The sequence below is a fragment of the Callorhinchus milii genome, unplaced genomic scaffold (genome assembly GCF_018977255.1).
Source record: "Callorhinchus milii isolate IMCB2004 unplaced genomic scaffold, IMCB_Cmil_1.0 Scaffold8, whole genome shotgun sequence".
NCBI classification, from domain to species: domain Eukaryota; kingdom Metazoa; phylum Chordata; class Chondrichthyes; order Chimaeriformes; family Callorhinchidae; genus Callorhinchus; species Callorhinchus milii.
The window spans coordinates 8522769-8541803 of record NW_024704749.1 but is presented as its reverse complement, the minus strand read 5'-3'; the positions used below and the strand labels follow the sequence as shown (position 1 = coordinate 8541803).

The 19035-nt window shown below is 50.9% G+C and overlaps 3 protein-coding genes across 4 annotated transcripts; 2 read left to right on the top strand and 1 right to left on the bottom strand.

Moving 5' to 3' along the window:
• The first annotated feature begins 319 nt into the window (after nucleotides 1-319).
• Nucleotides 320-7300, top strand: tmed2 (transmembrane p24 trafficking protein 2). 2 transcript variants are annotated; one of them, XM_007907795.2, is made up of 5 exons: nucleotides 320-570; nucleotides 3242-3434; nucleotides 4063-4083; nucleotides 4773-4880; nucleotides 5200-7300. In XM_007907795.2, the coding sequence occupies exons 1-5, from the start codon at nucleotides 379-381 to the stop codon at nucleotides 5322-5324; spliced, it is 639 nt and encodes a 212-aa protein (XP_007905986.1). In that variant the 5' UTR covers nucleotides 320-378; the 3' UTR covers nucleotides 5325-7300. The 2 variants fall into 2 exon arrangements, with proteins under 2 accessions (XP_007905986.1, XP_007905987.1); XM_007907796.2 differs by lacking the exon at nucleotides 4063-4083 and having other exon boundaries at nucleotides 321-570.
• A 1034-nt stretch (nucleotides 7301-8334) lies between these two features.
• ddx55 (DEAD (Asp-Glu-Ala-Asp) box polypeptide 55) lies at nucleotides 8335-15170 on the top strand. The gene is made up of 14 exons (XM_007907791.2): nucleotides 8335-8464; nucleotides 9310-9360; nucleotides 9463-9549; nucleotides 9808-9899; nucleotides 10133-10195; nucleotides 10443-10592; nucleotides 11014-11203; nucleotides 11478-11560; nucleotides 11800-11931; nucleotides 12318-12410; nucleotides 12861-12975; nucleotides 13139-13307; nucleotides 13706-13998; nucleotides 14510-15170. Exons 1-14 carry the CDS (start codon nucleotides 8357-8359, stop codon nucleotides 14627-14629), a joined length of 1746 nt encoding a protein of 581 aa, XP_007905982.1. The 5' UTR covers nucleotides 8335-8356; the 3' UTR covers nucleotides 14630-15170.
• On the bottom strand, nucleotides 15035-18972 carry eif2b1 (eukaryotic translation initiation factor 2B, subunit 1 alpha). The gene is given in 9 exon segments (NM_001292240.1): nucleotides 15035-15609; nucleotides 15707-15832; nucleotides 16024-16099; nucleotides 16240-16308; nucleotides 16459-16571; nucleotides 16793-16909; nucleotides 17502-17638; nucleotides 18053-18154; nucleotides 18953-18972. Coding segments are annotated over 9 exon segments (909 nt in total). The 5' UTR covers nucleotides 18969-18972; the 3' UTR covers nucleotides 15035-15456.
• Between the last annotated feature and the right edge of the window lie 63 nt (nucleotides 18973-19035).

Genomic DNA, 19035 nt, shown 5'->3' with positions numbered 1-19035 from the left:
CCGCACCTTCTATTGATAATATATTGATAATAATATATCATTTAATAATAATAATAATGCTTGCATTTGATTGCACGTACGGTGATGGACAAGACCTGTGGGTCGGGGGCGGGGTCACTGGGGGGTCACGGGCGGAGTCTGTCGGGGTCGGGGGGCGGGGCCAGGTGGAAGGGGAGGGGCTGATAGGCGGGGTCGGCGCCGGGCCGCGCTGCGCCTGCGCGGGGGGCGGGCGGTGACGTGAGAGGGAGGGGCTAGTAGGCGGGGGCGGTGCCGGGCCGCGCTGCGCCTGCGCGGGTGGGGGGGCGGGCGGTGACGTGGGGCGGGGTCGGCGCCGGGTCGCGCTGCGCCTGCGCGGGGGCGGGCGGTGACGTGGCTGCGATGGCGCGCTGCTCGGCGGCTCTGGCTTCGCTGCTGACCCTCGGCCTGACTCTGGGCCTCGGCGCTCAGGCTTACTTCGTCAGCATCGACGCGCACGCCGAGGAATGCTTCTTCGAGAAGGTTACGTCCGGCACCAAGATGGGGCTGATCTTCGAGGTGGCGGAGGGCGGCTTCCTGGACATCGATGTGGAGGTCGGTATCGGCATCGGCGCGAGGCCGAGGCTTCACTCTGAGCCCGCGACTAGGCCCGAGCCCTCATCCGGCCCCGTCCCCTACCTCTCCCTCACCCCTACCTCTCCCTCACCCCTACCTCTCCCTCAACCCCTCTCCTACCTCTCCCTCAACGCCTCTCCTACCTCTCCCTCAACCCCTTTCCTACCTCTCCCTCAACCCCTTTCCTACCTCTCCCTCACCCCTACCTCTCCCTCAACCCCTCTCCTACCTCTCCCTCAAGCCTACCTCTCCCTGAACCCCTTTCCTACCTCTCCCTTACCCACCTCCTCCCTCTACCTCTCTCGCACCTCCTCCCCCAACTCTCTCTCCCCCCCACTCCCCCCAAGTCTTTCCCCCGGGCTCTGAGTTGCTGCTCTCTTCCCTCTTTATCCTCTATATATTCGCCCACAACTATACGGGCAATTCACTTTATTATTATTATTAATAATTATTATTAATAATAATAATCCCTGCATTTGATAGAGAGCCTTATCAATAATAATAATCCTTGCATTTGATATAGCGCTTTTCACGTTGGGAGGACGCCCCAAAGCGCTTCACAGAACACACTGTAAAGTGAATTGACTGTATATATATTTGTGGGCGAACGCGGCAGCCAATTGCACACAGGAATGTCCCACAAACAGTTGTAGATTGAAAATGACCAATTTATTATTGTTTTTGGTTTTTGGAGGGATTATTATTAGGCTCTGTGTGGAGTAAGGAAACTTGCCCAAGGTTTCGCCCTCTGCCTGGAATTGAACTCAGGTCTCTCGCTTGCAAAACGAGTGCTCTAACCACTGAGCTACAGGACTCCACGAAGTTGTAGAGACGTCTCTAAAGAGCTCCACAGAATATACTGTAAAGTGGATCGACTTTGCAATATATCCTGTGAAGCACCTTGAGACATCTCGACAACATGATCAGGCGCTATATCAAATACAAGGATTTTTTTCAAGCTGTACAACAGAAACAACAAGGGCTTGCAATAATGTGGAGCCTGTCTTGCAGGTTAGTGCCTGGGAGCGCTGCTCTGATAAACTGGAACAGGCCTGTTGACTGAATGGCCTCTTTCTGTTCCTATGGTTATTTTCTGTATAAATATCACTGTATTTTGTCTCATGGTGCCTCAGAGCGGGAATTTTGTGCCTAACTTCACAGTTCCAATGTGGGGCACCGTGTGCTGCATATGGTGGGAATAGTGTGGGCAGGACAACTGTCTCACGTTTGTCCATGTCACCTAATAATAATAATTATAATGCTAGTGTTCAGTTTTGTATAGTGCCTTTCAGATCAGGAAGGCATCTCAAAGCGCTTCCACACAGTGCATTGTGTGAAGTGTAGTGACTGTGTATTTAACTTCGACTCCAGTGCGGTTACATGAGCCCTGAACACAGCCCTGTGTGTGAGGTAATCCCGACGTGGCCTAAAACTGCATGCTAGTTAGCAGCATTTTTTGTCACAGTGCCAGCTGGGGAGGCTGACGGGAAAGCTTGCGGAAAAACTACTTCTCTTTCCAGTTTGAATTTGTTTGATGCTTAACTTGAAAGGGGAACTTTCCTGGTGGGCCTCCATTCATTCAGTTGCCCAAGTCTCCTTGAGGTTGCCTCTTACATGTTTCTTTTGCTGAAATTGAGCTCTTCAGCAGCTGTGACCCCATGGCAGTGACGTGCGACATTCCGCCCTCTGGAACTTTAACACTGGAGCTAAATCCTAATGCATGAGTACCCTGGAGCCTGTGGGCGTCAGGTTTAAGCTTATTTCTTATGATGGGGCCATCCATCCTAGGTTCCATTCCAGGTTCCCCTGACAGTGGCTCGGCCAGTTCAGAGCGAACCCTTCTTAAGTTCACCCCATTTTCAAAGCTTGAGAGCTTTATTCTATATATAAAAAAGGAATTCTCCTCTGTGATTGAAAGATGGCCCTGATAAACTGATTTGACAGCTGAAGAATTGCTGGAAGATTCATCCGTTTTCAGTTACCTAGTGTTGTTAGAGTGCTTCGTGAGTGAGGTTTGGGCAGAGAGGAGAAAACAACAGGGAGGGAAAGAGGTAGCGAAGTAAGTGGTTTCAGCCTTAGGATGTTGCCTGCTCACTCTGCTGTGGGTGTCAAAAAAGGGTTAACTTTGTTGGAGAGTGTGGTGTACAGTGAGTGAGAAGGAGCCTGTGACCCATGTTGGAAACTTGAGTGCAGACGTGTACCACTGAGTAAGGGTTCAGTCAGCCTTAAGTCAAAGGAATTTCTGAGGTCAAAAACATATAGTCTGAAACGGGTGGCTGAGATGAATCATCACACTTTGACAAGTTGCACTCGTTTCTCAGAGAGAGAAGGAGAGAGAGAGAGAGAGAGAGTGGGGGGGCGGGGGGAAGGGAGATACTTTCAGACCACTCAATTTAATCTTTGGACTCGAGAGCAAGTGGTTTAAAGGCCGGTGCTGGGAACGGCTCGTCTGTTGACCTTCTCTCTGTCGGGGGGAGAGTCGAGAAGAAGTATTTGCAATGTTGGAAAAAAAACGAGTAATGCTGGCAGCTGTCTGAACCCTAACCCCTCCCTCACAGGTGGGGGCAGTTCTGATCTCAGTGGGTGAGGGGCTGGGGATTGGGGCAGGGGCTCAGTGACTGACTCAGTGGCTTCTCGTGCTATTCTCCAGATCACGGGGCCGGATGGCAAGAACATATATAAGGGAGACCGGGAGTCCAGCGGCAAGTACACCTTTGCTGCCCACATGGATGGCACTTACAAGTTCTGCTTCAGCAACAGGATGTCCACCATGACCCCCAAGATAGTCATGTTCACTGTTGACATCGGAGAGGCCCCAAAGGGCCACGACATGGAGACCGAAGGTGAGCGTAATGCCCGGCAGCCCTGCCCAACCTCGAGATAGCCCCCCTATGTGAATGGCGCTGTATGAGTGTCAATTGTATTTCAAACCTGCTCTCCATCGCTCTGTGTGTGAGTAAGAGTGTGTGTGTGTGAGAGAGGGACAGAGAGATAGAGATAGGTGAAGGTTAGTGCGTTTGCTCTCTGAGGTTGCTGGAATTGATTATACATGTTGATAAGACCAGTCTGACAGGTTTTCCGCCCCCAAATAGGATGTCAGTGTGCCGTGTGGACTGAGCCCATTCATCCCTTCCCCCGCCTCCAATTTAAAATGAAACGTAAAAATTATCTGACTTTAGAAACGCATGAGTGGAAGAATATGAGTTTAAACCTGGATCCAGACTGGTTTATCAGACTGCATGGCCTTTTCTGCTTCCTATGCCCAGATCTCACTCGATCGTAAAGACTCTGGAACAGGGTGTGGGGGTGGGAGAGGGGTATCTGTGTGTGGCACCAATATCCCAGAGGAAGTCTCGACATGGGGCAGTGTCTCGAATATTAGTGTTTCTATTCTCTTCTGCAATCCCTTTTTATCCCTTCCTCCTTTCCTTTCTCTTTGTGTTCATCGTGACTGTGTTTACCCTTCTCCAGGTGGTGGTGATACCTGGGATGGTACGTTGATCAATGAACCCTTTCTTTGGCTTTGCCTCTTGGCCTGTTTCTGGTTCTTGCTTTGGGCTTTTTTTCTCTTCACTGTTCTGGTTTGTGAATGATTTCTTTGCATCGCCATGGTGGCCTGTGATCTCGGGGTTTGGGCTTTTTGAGTGTTACGTGATGGCTGTGTGTGTTACAATACTAACAGATGAAGTCACTTTGTGCAGAAATGACAGGAGGATTCAGAGAAGGCGTAATTTTTTCCTCGGCAACCATTTGTGGCAAAGCGTTCAAGCTGTAATAACTGCACGAAGGGGTGTCTTGTAACCTCTCCTTAACTCTTTCAGTGATGATCCCCCACTTTGGCTGACTCCCCGCTCCCCCCCCGGGCCTCTCCAAAGGTGGGGAATAACCTTTCGCTATCTTAACCCCCTCAAAGCCTATCACAGTTATAGGAACCTCAATGAGATCCCCTTGCAACCTTTTCAGTACCATGGAAGTGTGTGTGTGCATTGCCTTCCACCACAGCCTCTCGGTCTCTGGCAAGCAGGTAGACATCTGAAACTGCACGTTTTGAAGGGTGTCTGCGAGGGAGGAGGTGGGGGTGGGGGGAATGTGCTGTTTGCTGTGAGGGACGGTCCCAGTGCAGGTGTGGGGCCCGGGCAGGGAATGTCTCGTGTTTACTCTCCCTCGCTCCTGTCCCGTAGCTCACCAGAACAAGCTGGAGGAGATGATCGACGAACTGGCTGTGGCCATGACGGCCGTGAAGCACGAGCAGGAGTACATGGAGGTGCGAGAGAGGATACACAGAGCAAGTACGTCCTGTTTGTGAGCGGGTATTCACGTGTGTGTAACCACTCCTGTGCGTGTAACCAACCGTGTGCGTGTCTGCGCCAACAGGCACACCATCCGCCTTCACCTGCCTGATGTCTCCCCTTGAAGGGTGCTATATAAATATTGTTGTTGATATTGTTTGGGATGTGGACGGTGTGTGGCACGAGCTGGGGTCTTTAAAAACAGGAGGTCAGGGTTGGGGTTGCGGAATGGAGGGGGGATTGGCGTGAAGGGATGGGAAATTTGAGTAGCTCTGTGCTCAGCACCAGCCCTGGTTAATGCGGTGCGTTTCCTTCACAGTCAACGACAACACAAACAGCAGAGTGGTCCTCTGGTCTTTCTTCGAAGCTCTGGTACTTGTCGCCATGACGCTGGGACAGATCTACTACCTGAAGAGGTTTTTCGAAGTGCGGCGGGTTGTGTGAAGCTCTCTTGCTCTCTTCCCCTCCCCTCCCCCGCACACACATGCAGTTTCAACAGCTAAAACCCACAATCCAATCACAACAATCTTTTTCTCTCTCTCTCTCTCTCTCACACACACACATACACACACACACACACACATATACACACACATGCTCACATACGCATACACATCAGTGGGTCTGCATTTACAGTTTTATTTAAAAACGAAGCCTTTTTGTAGTATAATTTGGGGAATCTTTGGTTGCGAGGTATAATTTGTGAAGAGCAGCGGTTGTGCTGTGGGTGGGGGAGGGGGTTTTGGTGCTCTGCGATCTGGTTACATGTGGATTTGGGAAAAGGCGGCTGAAAACCAAGCTGTGTGTGTCTGCGTGTCTGAGTGAGCTCAGAGCGCAATGTGTGTGCGTCTGTGTGCGCACACGCGCATGTACATTTCCACATCACCAGCGCTCCTCCTGCGGTCAGTCACTCTGCTAAAGTGACCGTGCATTTCTACTGATGAATACAGCCATCAGTATGTCGCTTTGTTTAAACATGTCAAAGTTTATCCGCGACTGGTTTTCTTCCTTCGTTTCGTTCACCCTGTTTCCACTGCTGGAGCTGGGGGTGTCTTGGGGAGGGAGGGAGGGTGGGAGGTAGGGTGGGGCTGGTAGTGGGAATTGGGGTTGGGTTCAGGTTTAGTTTGGGCTTGTGTTACGGATTTTGAGAACACTGATCCACAATCAATCCTAGTGGGTTTTTTTTTTGCTTCTCTGTAATTGGTAAATGACGATAGGCTCAAACTGCAAACATCAGATAGTGGGGGGAGGGAAGGGGGCATGGGGTGCGAGTGTGAGTGCGTTACTCACACACAATCTTTAGGGAATCTTTTAAGGTGGCCCTGGACAATTTTGTACAATTTCTTTACAGTTGTTAGGGTTTTCTCTGTGTTTAGGGATAAACTTGTAGTATTCTTTTTTGGGAGGGACGGGGGCGTGGGATACTGATCTGCAATAACTGAAGTTACACCAAGCCACGACCTTTGATTTTTTTTTTTCCCCCCTCGATTGTGAGTGGACTCCTTTACATATTTTTGGAAAAAAAAATAAAAATCTCTAATGGGAACAATTCCACTTGATTCCAGAAACGCACTAACTTCAAACCCTGTTCATCTCCTCCTTTATTCACCCTACCTTTTTTGCTCTCTCTTTCGCTCTCTCTCTGTCTCTCACCCCCAAACTCTTGTATGATGACTGAAAACTATGGTGGAGGCACCAATCTCCTAACCCTTTACCTCAGATGTGAACAGTATTTTCCCACCATTGTCATGGATTTGTTCCAGCCTCAAAATTTTCGGTGCCAACATCCATTACCAGAGTGTTCCCTTAATTCATAAATAGACTCCAAAATCAACCCCAAAAAGTAACATAAGGTTCTGGGGTTTGCCCTCATCGGTGATCATTGATCTGACTTGATGGTTTGACGATTTACTTGAAACCTTTTGTTTAATTGTGTGGGTAGCGGGGGAAAAAGAGAAACCAACTAGAATTTCAGAAGCTGAAGATTATTGAGAGAATGGCAGCGCGATTGATTGAGAGAGAATTCTAGAACATTTGCAAAACTGCGATTAAATGTGGAACATTTTTTTAAACCAATTTCATTTTTATATATAAAAAAAACAAAGGTTTGTTTGAACCTTCCGTGCGTGTCTGAAATTAGTTGGAATTTCTTCCGAAACCTTTTTTGACAGAGTTCGTTCTACTACGTGGGACCACTTCTGTGGGAATAAAACTTGTGGCAAAAAGTCTGTCTTCTTAAAGCAACAGCGAGTTGGTAAACAGTTACTGTCTGCCAATTTGTTTTCAAAAATGTCCAGAACATCGCATTTCAAAATGGATTGAATGCGATTTAATGATGTAATTTAAAGTTAAAACGTATGTGTCCAATAAAATGACCCCAAAAACCAATGAGTAACCAATAAATTCTCTATTAAAAACTAGATTTGGAGTCCTAGTGGTTCCTTTTTGTGCTTCTTCTCCACCCTTTATGAGCGCGTTTGTGCCTTTAATCGTATGGTTATGAGCATCAGCACTCGTATAAGTCCCAAAATAGCCAAAATAATAATAATCCTTGCATTTGATATAGCGCTTTTCACGTCTTCTAGACGTCTCAAAGTGCTTCACAGAATATGCTGTAAAGTGAATTGATTGTATATTTGTGGGCGAAACGCGGCAGCCAATTGCGCACAGCAGCGTCCCACAAACAGCCGTGGATTGAAAATGACCAATTTATTATTGCTTTTTTTGGGAGGGATTATTATTAGGTGTAGAGTAAGGAAACTTGCCCACGGTTTCGCCCCCTGCCGGGAATTGAACCCAGGTGAAATATAAGTCAAATTAACTTCACAGTATGTTCTGTGAAGCGCTTCGAGACGTCTGGAAGACGTGAAAAGCACCGTTTTCGAAGGCGCGGATGATTATTCTACTCTTTTGACTTGGAAGGAAACTTTCGAAAACATCGGACAAAGTGACAAAAGGAATTTAATCGATTCGGTCGCCGGGAAGAGTAACGCCAGGCGCAGGGCAACAGTGAAATAAACCCCCCCCCCCGCGAAGCGCTTTCGGGTCGTCTCCGCGACATGACAAGACGCCGAGCACGAGGATAATTATTCTTTTTGATTAAGTGTGTGAGCTCTTAGTGAAAATATCACCAAGGAACTGCGCCGACCCGCTGTGCTGGTGAGCCTGGGGGTGGGGGGGGGGGTGATTGTGAACCCTGTTCAGTCACTGAGGGACAATAAATGGGACCTCGTGATTAAATGTGGAGCTAAAGTCTGGTCCAACAAACTCCCTGCGCCGTGAAGGTTAAATCCAAGTCCCTGTCGCGAAGGAGACTGTGTGCTCACAGCAGATTGCAATACCGACTGTGAATGGCGGACCTTCTCTCCGGAACTGACGTGTCACCACAACGTGGGACCGGAAGACGAGTGCGGACGGACCGGAAGGGAAGCGGAGCCGGACCGGAAGCGCGTGTGCGCGGTGTCTGGCGGCCGAAGATGGCGGACCCGGGCGACGGCCGGTGGGAGAGTTTGGCGGCCGGGCTGAGCGAGGGGGTGACGAGGGCGCTCGGGGAGCTGGGCTTCACGCACATGACCCCGGTGCAGGTGAGAGGACCCATCCCGGGAGGGATGAACCGCGGACTCGTCCGGCGTTGTCATCGGGATAACGTTTCTCGGACGTGTAACGAGCCACACAGTCACTACACCCTCTGCAGTGTGTGCTGCGCAGCGCTCTGGGACGTCTCGACCACGTGTGTCGCAAATCCAGCGGTTAGACTCCAGTAGCCCCCCCACCCCTCCCCTCCCAACGCACACTCTGGGCTCCCCTCCCCCCCCCCACACACCCCCCCCCCACACCCTGGGAGCCTTCGTTCTTGCCAACCTGCGTCCAGTACTGATGACAGTACAGCCAGTCTGGCTCACCGACAGGGCATGGAAGGGCAGACCAGTCACCGGGGACGGGGAATCATCCCTTCTCAGCTCCTGGTAACCCTGCAAACCAAAGCCCCAACGGGTCGGGAGGACAGGCGGCGGGAAAGCTCTGCAGTTTTCAGCTGGTTAGAGCCCCAACGCGCACTCTGGATCCCCTCCGCAGCCAAGCCCCGGTCCTTGCCAACTTGCGACGAAGACTCTCGGGAATTAGCTAAGCAGGATGCGCCCCACCGGGGAGAGAGCGCGCGTCGCATTCCGACAATCTATCTCGGGGAATTCCATGTGAAGGTGGGATGCGTGGAAATCTCAGCCTGGTTTGGAGACTCTCAGGTACGGTGATGGGTTTCTGCATGTGTCAGACACCCGCCCGGACGGACAAAAAGAATCAAATCATTATTATAAATGCAGAGACCAGAGAGCGCAGGACATTGACTCTGGTAGAGCGCAGTCAAAGGCAGATGGGGGGGTTGTGTTTTTGCTTTGGTTCTGAGTATAACTGTTTGTGTTCTCCCCTCCAGTCCGCAACAATCCCACTGTTTATGAGCAACAAAGATGTGGCAGCAGAAGCTGTAAGTGATTTTGGTGCCCAGACCGTGGTTGTTTTTTCGGGTGTGATATTGGCTGAAGGTCCTCTTGCAGCAAGTTTTAACACCGATCTATGTGTAACTTAGGTCACTGGCAGTGGGAAAACCCTGGCGTTTGTCATTCCTATTCTGGAAATTCTTCTAAGGCGGGAAGAGAAACTGAAGAAACACCAGGTGCGTGTTCGGACTGTGATTCTGTGAATTTACAGGATTAACGTATTTATAATCGTTGCTAGATTTTAGCTAGTCTTAAGGGGTAACGCGACGATAAAGTGCTGCGCTAAAACTGCGCAGCAATTTGTGTGTGCTCTGATCAGGTTCCCTTAGATGAGGGCGTGCAGTGTATATGAGGTGAGCAGGTGCTGTATAAATGTAAGCTGTATTGTATCTGCGAGCAGTACAGTTACCTCGGCTTTTCTGGCCGTGTTGCAGGTCGGTGCACTCGTTATAACTCCCACACGAGAGCTCGCAATCCAGATCGACGGGGTAATGAGACACTTCACCAGCCATTACCCACAGTTTAGGTAAGCAGTCTGAAGCCCTCTTCTTCTCTGTGAATCAGTGTGAGCAGAGACAACTGGCTCTGACAGTGCCTGTGTGTGTGTATATGATTGACTGTGACTATCTGTGTGTGTGTGTATGAGTATACGAGTGATTTGGCGCTATCTGTGTGTGTGTATCATTGATTGTGACTGTGTGTATGAGTGATTGCGAGTAGACAATCCGACTGACAGCTAAAATACTCTTTTCTTTTCAGTCAGATGCTTTTCATCGGTGGGAACAATCCGATCGAAGATGTTGAGAAGTTTATCAAGTTTGGGTAAGTGCCGCCGGGATCATTGAGCTGCCTGAACACAGCATTTCACGTGAAAGATCAGTCACACTGCTCACATGCGCTCCCTCTCCAACGCCCGTGCTTGTAGCCTGATGGCCAGAAATGGACCTAGGACAGGACGGAGCAGGGTGAGAGAGAGCAGCTTGGAGGGAGGCTGAGGGAATGCTCGACAGTGGGGAACCCTAAGCGTGTGCAGTCAGGACATTCCTCTCTTGTGTTTGGCTTCTGACAGAGGGAACATCGTGGTGGGGACTCCCGGCCGCCTGGAAGACATGTTCCGGAGGAAGGCTGACGGACTGGACCTGACCTCCTGTGTGAAGACGCTGGATGTGCTGGTGCTGGACGAGGCTGACAGGCTGCTGGACATGGGCTTCCAGATCAGGTATCATTTCCCCTCCAGGGAACGTTAACATCAATCACCACATTGTGTTTATCAGGTGTCCGAGACGCCCCCATCTCCCCACGTGTCATTCTACACCAACACAAACCCGTCAAGTCTGTGTGACTGAGAGATCACGCCCATCACTCGCAAGTCCATTGTTAATAATAATAATCCTTGCATTTGATACCGTGCCTTATCACGTCGTCGCGAGGTCTCAAAGCGCTTCACAGGATGCACTGTAAAGTGGATTCCAGCAGAAGTCACCAGGTCTCGATCATGAATGTGATTGTGACGCTTCCCTGATTCTTCCTCTTCCCCTCCCTGTCCCCTCCCTCTCCCCCCCCCCCCTCCCATTGAAAGAAACTCTATGTTGGGGGAGCTCTGGGCTGAACTCCTCACTCTCTCTCCTTCTTCTCCGCAGCCTGAACACTATCCTGGGAAATCTGCCCAAGCAGCGGCGCACGGGCCTTTTCTCGGCCACTCAGACCCAGGAGGTGGAGAAGCTGGTGCGAGCCGGCTTACGCAACCCGGTGCGCATCACCGTGAAGGAGAAGGGAGTGGCCGCAAGCAACACACAGAAAACACCAACTCGACTGAACAATTACTACATGGTGGGTAGCGGGGCTGAGCCACAGTGTGTGAGAGACATCCTCAGTGTCAGGGCTCCGGGAGGGGGGGGGGAGAGAGAGAGAGAGAGAGAGAGAGAGAATCAGTTTCGTTCTCTTGACTGTCCAGAGATCATCCTCTCTTCTCTCTCCCCCCCCCCCACCCCACTTCCTATGAAACGTGTGGGAACAATTTAGTGAGAGCAGAACAACCTCTGCGATCCTCATCACCCTCTGCTCCAACCTTCACCCTCTCTCTCGCCTCTCACTTGCTCATCAGATCTGCCGCCCGGAGGAGAAGTTCAACCAATTGGTGGCCTTCCTTCGCCAACATAAACAGCAGAAACACCTGGTCTTCTTCAGGTAAACGCTCGTCTTCAGGTTACAGTCTTGTCTCTTCTCAGATGGTGCGAATAACCTCCTGCGTTATAATTTTTGCGTCTCTGCTCTTTGACCTTAAAATAGTTTTGTCCGCTGTAAGTTCCTGAAAACCCGTCAGGAGCCGTGCTTCACGAGCTGTTCAGCCGCTGTCTGTTATCAGGTGTTTTCAGTTCCTAGTGTTTGACCCCGACATCTCTTGTCTCCCTCTTGTTCCCTCCCAGCACATGTGCATGTGTGGAGTACTACGGCAAAGCCCTGGACTTGCTGGTGAAGAATGTGAAGATCCTGTGTATTCATGGGAAAATGAAGCACAAACGCAACAAGATTTTCACCGAATTCCGCCAGCTACCAAGGTGAGCGAGCGCATTTCTTGTACAGAAAAAATAATTTTATTAACATCGGTATGAATTGCCTGCCTGTAGTGAGTGTTTGAAAGCGCAGGCGGTGTGTTTGCTGCACCCTGTATTTGCAATGTGTTGTACTGTGCCCTCAGGCCTCCTCTCCCTTGCCCCCACTTTGACCGCACCCTTCGATCACCCTCCCTACCTCCATCCTCCCTGACTTCCACCCCTCCTGATTCCAAACCCACAGCTCGGGTCCAAATCCCTGACTGACCAGCGCCTTGGGATGCCTTCCCGACGTGATAGATGCTGTGTAAATGTAATCTGTTGTCATGCTGTGTCTGTGCTCTAACCCTCCACACTGAAACTTTTTCTCCTCTGTTTCTTTCCCCACCCAGCGGGATCCTGGTTTGCACGGACGTTATGGCTCGAGGCATTGACATCCCGGAGGTGCACTGGGTGCTGCAGTATGACCCTCCCAGCAACGCCAGGTAATTATCGCCTGCCATCGATACTGACTGCTCAACCCATCCCGCCCGGGAAATCTGTTCTCTTAACTTAAAAAATAATTTCACATTAAACACGAGTGACTCGACTTAACGTGAGTTGTTTAATCAGACTCCTTTGTGCAGTGTTTTTTTAATGAAAATGATAAATAACAGCGGTTGTATCTGGTACTACACCTATCACCGCAGGGGGATGTCTCGAGGTTTACATTGTAAAGTGGAGCAACTGTTTGTGGGCAAACACGGCAGCTATTTTTCGTTGAGCCAGATTGAAAATGAAGTAGTTTTTGTCTCTCTCGCTCGGGAGGAGTCTGAGTCGTTCGGTTCTGTGCTCGGGGGGTTGGAGAGGAGGGGGAGGGAGTGGAGAGAAGGGGGGTGGGGGGGAGAGGCAGTGTTTACATTACTGAACGCTGCCTCGTGCTGTTTCCTCTCCAGCGCCTTTGTCCATCGCTGCGGACGCACAGCCCGGATCGGCCACGGCGGCAGCGCCCTGGTCCTGCTGCTCCCCATGGAGGAGAGTTATGTCAACTTTCTGTCCATCAACCAGAAAGTAAGTGAGGAGCGAAACGGACAGACTCCTCCCGTGTCACCGTCTCGGGGGAGGGGTGGGGGCTGTCTGTTTGTTTGTATGTGTGTAGGGAGGTGTTATACCGGCTGTGGGGATGGGAACGCGAGACCCCGGAATGTTTTGACGCTTTTTACTCTGTGCTCAGTGTCCGATGGAGGAGATGTCATCACTGAGGGAGGTGCCGGACGTGCTGCCGAGGCTGAGGAAGGCGGCGCTGGGCGACCGGGCGGTGTTCGAGAAGGGAATGAAAGCTTTTGTCTCCTTCGTTCAGTCTTACGCCAAGCACGAGTGCAGCCTGATCTTCAGGACAAAGGGTGAGTGGATCACGCGCTTGTGTCCCAATCGCTTGTACAGGTGAGCGGAGAGATTGATATCAGTCAGGCACCTGCTTCAGACTGAGTGTGTGTATGTATACCCTAAAGCTTGCGCAGTCCTATTTCTGAGCACAACAGTGAGGAACAGTTGAAACATTAGACAAGTTTCCTTGCTCAACACACCTCTGTTTACCTAGCAGTAAGTAGGAACCCAGTTGTCAGTCGATTGACGGATAATAAAAATATAAATCCACGACTGTTTGTGGACCACAACCGTGCGCAATTAGCTGCCGTGTTTACAGCGTATTCTGTGAAGCACTTTGAGCCGTCTCGAAGATGCGATAAGGTGCTATATCAAATGCAAGGAGAATGTAAAAGTCGCTGCCTGTTCCCTCCAGATCTGGACTTTGCTGCGCTTGCCAAGAGCTTTGCTTTGCTGAGATTGCCCAAGATGCCAGAGCTGAAAGGGAAACATTTCCCCGACTTTGTTCCCGAGGACGTGGACACGAACAGTATCCCGTATAAGGACAAGGTGAGGGAGAAGCAGAGGAAGAAGCTGCTGGCGGAGAAGCAGCTGGAAAGGCAGCAAAATGAAGGAAAGAGGACATTCGTAAGGAACAAACCGTGGTCCAAGCAGAAAGACAAAAAGGACAAGAAAAGGAAACGGGTGGCCAAACGGCAAAGAGAGGAGGTGTGTGTATTGTCTGAAAGCCCCCTGATCCCACCCCATATTGACCTGGCCGCTTCCTCCACTTGGCAGGCTCTGGCCTGCTCCATGTCCCCCGCCCGGCCCACCCCACGACCGGCGGTCGGGGCTTCAGCCTCTCTACTCCCACCCTCTGGAATCCCACAGTCCCTTCGCCTCGCTCCCTCACTTGCCTCCTTCAAGGCGTCTCAAGACCCTCCTCTTAGACCGCGCCTTTGGTCACCTTCCTACCTCCACATTCCCTGTTTTCCACTCCTCCTGATCCCAACCACTAGCTTGGGTGGAAATCCCTGACTGTCCAGTGCCATAGAAAACGTCTTCCCGATGTGAAAGGCGCTGTGTAATTTGTCGTTGATGTTGTTGTTTAAGCTTAAGTTAACTGCTTAAGCAAAGGCATTCGGGTACCAGAGTGAGCAAGGCAGCATGGCACAGGAACTCTGGGTGGTTAGAACTTGAAGCAAACGGCTGTGTGTTAAAAGTTTCTCTCCCCGTCCAGGGCTGCGACATGAAGGACGAGGACATGGACGAGCTTCTGAAGGACACACGGTTATTGAAGAAGCTGAAGAAAGGGAAGATCAGCAAGGAGGAGTTTGAGAAAGAGCTGACAGGCACGTGACGGCTGTCCTCAACACACAACACTCACCAACCTGGGATTGTTCCTGGACGTACATTGTTTTATACTGACTTGATTGTCACATCTATTCTCTTAAGTTAAAGAAACCCATAGACAAACATTTTTTTAGCAAAGTTTCCTGTTGCCAATAAGAGTGATTGGTTGCTCATTAGACTCATAGGAACAGGCTATTCAGCCCCTCAAGCCTATTCTGCCATTTTATTAGATCACGGCTGAGCTGTACTTTGACTCCAAATACTTGCCTTTTCCCCATGTCCCTGATAACACAAGATTTTAACTGGTCAGAAGTGAGACCAGTAACGCAGAGGGTCTGTGAGCTTCGCCCTGGCTGGGGACAGCTCCTATCGGGAACTTTTAAGAGACAGTTTGTCAAGTCACATACGAGGAGGGGGTTGACTGATTTTATTGGCTGCAGCAGTTGATAAACCGCATTTGCTACAAAATCAGGACATGAATCCACACCAAACACCAACTTTCCACACTGGGCTCAGAGCGTCAGCTTAATAAACCTCGTTCTCCCCGATAAGGGCAGTGTCTCAGGCTTGGCTTCGTTTATGCCCCTCTCCTAACCCCACTCTGCCCTGGACACATTGCTTACGTCTCTGGCCCCAACTCACTACCCCACCCCCCCGGCCAAGTGACTGAGGGGAGAGGAAGCCACCAATAATGGTCCTGTGTTTCCCTCATCCTGTCTTCACACTGACGTAGTTGCAGAATTTCCAATTCCTGCGCACAGGAAGCTGCTCCGGTCTCCCCACTGTCCAGCGCTGTGGTGCAGGGTCACTCACATTAAATGTCCATGTTGGCAACTACAGGTAGAGTTTGATCAGTTCGTCGCTGACTGCGGACGGGGTTAACACTCCCAGGTCTGTGAACAGGAGGGTGATGAAAGCCGGTGGTGTGTAGTCCACTGTCGGATGCTCCGACGCAAGGTCCTTGGATTTCTGTACTTCAGCCTTGTACTGCATATACACAGAAGGCACATAGTCACCCTCTGGCCTATTAAAATCACCCCCATCCCCTCCCCTCCCCTGAAACAAGGAAGAAGACTTTCCTCACCTTAAATCTCTTGGGAACATCTTGTTGGTTGAGGGGATAAAGCCGGACGAACTTGAAGCTCTCAGCCACCACGTAGAAGGGTTTATTGTGAGCCTTGGCGCATACGGCCATTTGGTAAGTTCCGATCTGAGCAGGGAGGAAGGGGGAAAGAGAGAGAGAGATAAGGGGTGTGAGAGAGATGGGGTTGGGGGGATGAACCTCACTCCAGCAAACAGGAAGAGCAGCAAAGCTCATAAAACCTGCATTCAGTGATTGATTATTCTGGCTCCCCCAGAACATGAACACTGCCCGAGCCCGCAGTTGATGTCTCTCTCTACCTTATTGATGATGCCGCCACTTTCCACCACTCCTTCAGCACCAACTACCACCAGGTCCACCTGCTCCATGATGTAACTGTGCAGAGAGAGAAAGGCAGCACAGCTCAGTCACAGCATTCAACGGAAAGCTGGTGGCTTCCTTTCGTGAGTGTGGTGACTGTTTTACGCAGCAATTGTTTTTGCCCCACCCGCCACCAGCCGCCAAGTGAAACCTACCCGACAGAAGCGTCCAGTATGACTGTGACGGGGATGTGCAGTTTTCTCAGAGCCTCTGCGCTCTTGTGACTGAAAGGCAAAAGGGACTCAGTTATTCACTGAGCAGCAACCGTGCTTTCTTTACGTTCGATATGGAAATGTTACGAAGAACGAGTGTGGCGGGGGGGAAGAGAGTGAGCGAGCCAGCAAGCCGGGGGAGGGTGCAGAGCGCAGACTTGCCCTGAGCAGTCAGGTTGTGACTGCGTGATGTAAACGCTGAAACGTTTCTTGGCTTCGGCGGCTTTCTGCAGCACCCGGAGGACCACCCGCGAGCAGGAGTGTGTCAGAATGCTCTGCAACGGGAAAGAGAAACAAGCCAGTTAGTGAGAGAAATCCAGGGGAACAATAAAAAGAGCAACTCACGGCAGGGGCGGGAGACGATCAGATTTGGCGGATTTGCTGGTAAAAGCAGAGCCCAAGGAGGGTCCCTGGTCTGTGCTGTGTGCCCATCGCAGTTGGGTGGTGAGGGGGGGGCTACAATCAGACAGCGCTGGGCTCCCGAGAGGCAACTCACAGCTCCATCTTTGATGAACGTGTGGCACAGTTTTGCGATCTTGTTTCTGGAGTCGGAGATCGTCTTCAGGTAAAGCTCTCCTCTCTCTATCATGGTCTTCTTACACATCGAGTAATCCTGGAATTCACAGCAGAGCGATCAGACATTTGACAGTGATGGTCCTTGTAAAGCAGCCCTTCTAACCAATCCGAGCCCACTTTACCGTAAGCCTCAGCAGGAGGGAGAATACAAAGAAAAGACTCTGGGTAGAAAGTTTTAAAAATAGACTGGAGGATGTGAGACTATACCGGGCTGTTTTGTGACAAGCTTTGATACTTTATTACTGTGACACGTTAAACCGAGATCCCATTTGCCTGTTCAGGTGGATGTTAAAAGATCCCATGGCACTCTTTGAAAAGATAAAGGAGTTTCTCTCCCGGTGTCCTGGCCAACAGTCCCCCAAATAAAATCGATCACTCACTTTGTGGCTGTTTGTGGAACACTGCTGTGCGCAATTGGCGGCTGGGTTTCGCCCACAAAAATACACAGTAACTCTACAGTATATCCTGTGAAGTGCTTTGAGACATCTCAACGACTTGATAAGGTGCTACATCATGCAAGGGAAAGGGAATGGATTGTGGAGTCGGGATGGATTGTGGCCAGCGTTCGCTTTCAAGTTGGAACCTACAGAATGGCCCGGCAAAGGGTTTTGCTGACAGCTGGTGCTTACCGGGAGTTCGAGAGACGTCAGGCTGATAAAACGCAGGAAAAGTTCACCGCCCGACGAGACCGCCACTGAAGAATCCTCGTTGGTCAGAGTATCAATAGCTGAGGTCAGATTCTCCCGCAAACCCTGGATCGTTTCTCCTGCAGCACAAAGCAACCAGAGCACAAGCCTGAACGGGGAGACACCTCAAGCTATTTGTTTTGCGGACACAGTATTGTTTTTGTGCAAAACGAGAATAACTGCACAGCGCCAGAGCTAGGTTTGTAAAATGACAAAACGTGAGAGCTGCAGTGACGCACGCGAGTGTGTCGGTGCAAGTGTGTGTGTGCGTGTCTGTGGGATGTGTGCGAGTGCGAACAAAACAATTTCATATGTCCTGCAAGACAAGGAACCCAGTGATTTTCATCACTGGGGAATCTGCAGGTGGATCTGGGCTCCCGTATTTGTATATAACCGCCCCCGCCAAGGGAGAAGTGTAGCAGTAACGGACGTCACAGAAACTAAACGCCGATCGTGTAAGAGCCATTTGGAGGGTGTGTTTGTATTCCAGTTACCTGTGTCTCGCTTCAAAAACTCCAGCAGAGTGCGGATGGCCGTGACCGCGGAAGCCACGTCCTCGTTCTCTTTCATCTGAGTCCTGAAATTCTCCACCAGCTCTGCAACGCCGGGCGGCGGCGGCGGCGGCGTCAGAAACAAGTCAGCAACACAGACACGCACACAGACAGCGATTCCAAATCAGCCCTCCACCCTCTCTCCCTCTCGCCGGAGGTAATCACAACAATCCGTGCACTTGATACAGCGCCTTGGCTTATCGTAGGCATTTGAGGCGTCTCAGGGCCCTTTCACGGGATACACCGTGAAGTGAGTGGTTTTTTGGACGGGAGATTTAATCCACGCGCGGAAACCCATCGCCCGCCCCCGCTGAAGGGTCTCCTGAAACCAAAGCCAAACCGGAGAGAGACCTTCCACGCGTCCCCCGACTAAATCGCAAACGTGTAAGCGGCGGCTTAACAACAACAACAACAACAACAACAGCAGCAATAAACAGTCCTCGCGTTTTGACACAGCGCCCGACCGAGGGGCCCTCGAGGCGTCTCAAAGCGCTTCGCGGGAACGCGCCGCAAAGCGAACCGGCCGTGTGATTTCACGGGCGAAACGCGGCAGCGGATTCCCTCTCTCTCTCTTTCTCTCTCTCTCTCTCTCTCGGTTGTGTTTGGTCACTGTGTGGGGGGAGGGGGGGAGTGGTGGGTTTCTGACCCTCACACAAAAAAAAGAATCAAATGCAAATATTATTATTATTATTAATATTAATAATAAATGCAGAGCGTTGTTGCTCTGCGTCACACACACACACACCAACACCTGCCCAGACCCCCACACACGGACTCTGGCACCGCCTCCAATACACCTCCCGCCACCGGGAGGGGTCGGTCTGTCGGTCTGTCGGTCGGTACCTGTTTGCTCCATCATCGTCGGCTTCATGTCGGGGGCGGCTACCGGAAGCGGAAGTTGTCCCGTCCCGCTGACTCTTCCCCCG

Excerpts from the sequence above, each read along its gene's own strand:
- tmed2 (XM_007907795.2), top strand. The coding sequence starts at position 379 with ATGGCGCGCTGCTCGGCGGCTCTGGCTTCGCTGCTGACCCTCGGCCTG. Across the intron at positions 571-3,241 it reads TCCTGGACATCGATGTGGAG|ATCACGGGGCCGGATGGCAA; the intron begins GTCGGTATCGGC and ends GCTATTCTCCAG. Across the intron at positions 4,881-5,199 it reads AGAGAGGATACACAGAGCAA|TCAACGACAACACAAACAGC; the intron begins GTACGTCCTGTT and ends TTTCCTTCACAG.
- ddx55 (XM_007907791.2), top strand. The coding sequence starts at position 8,357 with ATGGCGGACCCGGGCGACGGCCGGTGGGAGAGTTTGGCGGCCGGGCTG. Across the intron at positions 11,204-11,477 it reads GACTGAACAATTACTACATG|ATCTGCCGCCCGGAGGAGAA; the intron begins GTGGGTAGCGGG and ends CTTGCTCATCAG. Across the intron at positions 13,999-14,509 it reads CCAAACGGCAAAGAGAGGAG|GGCTGCGACATGAAGGACGA; the intron begins GTGTGTGTATTG and ends CTCCCCGTCCAG.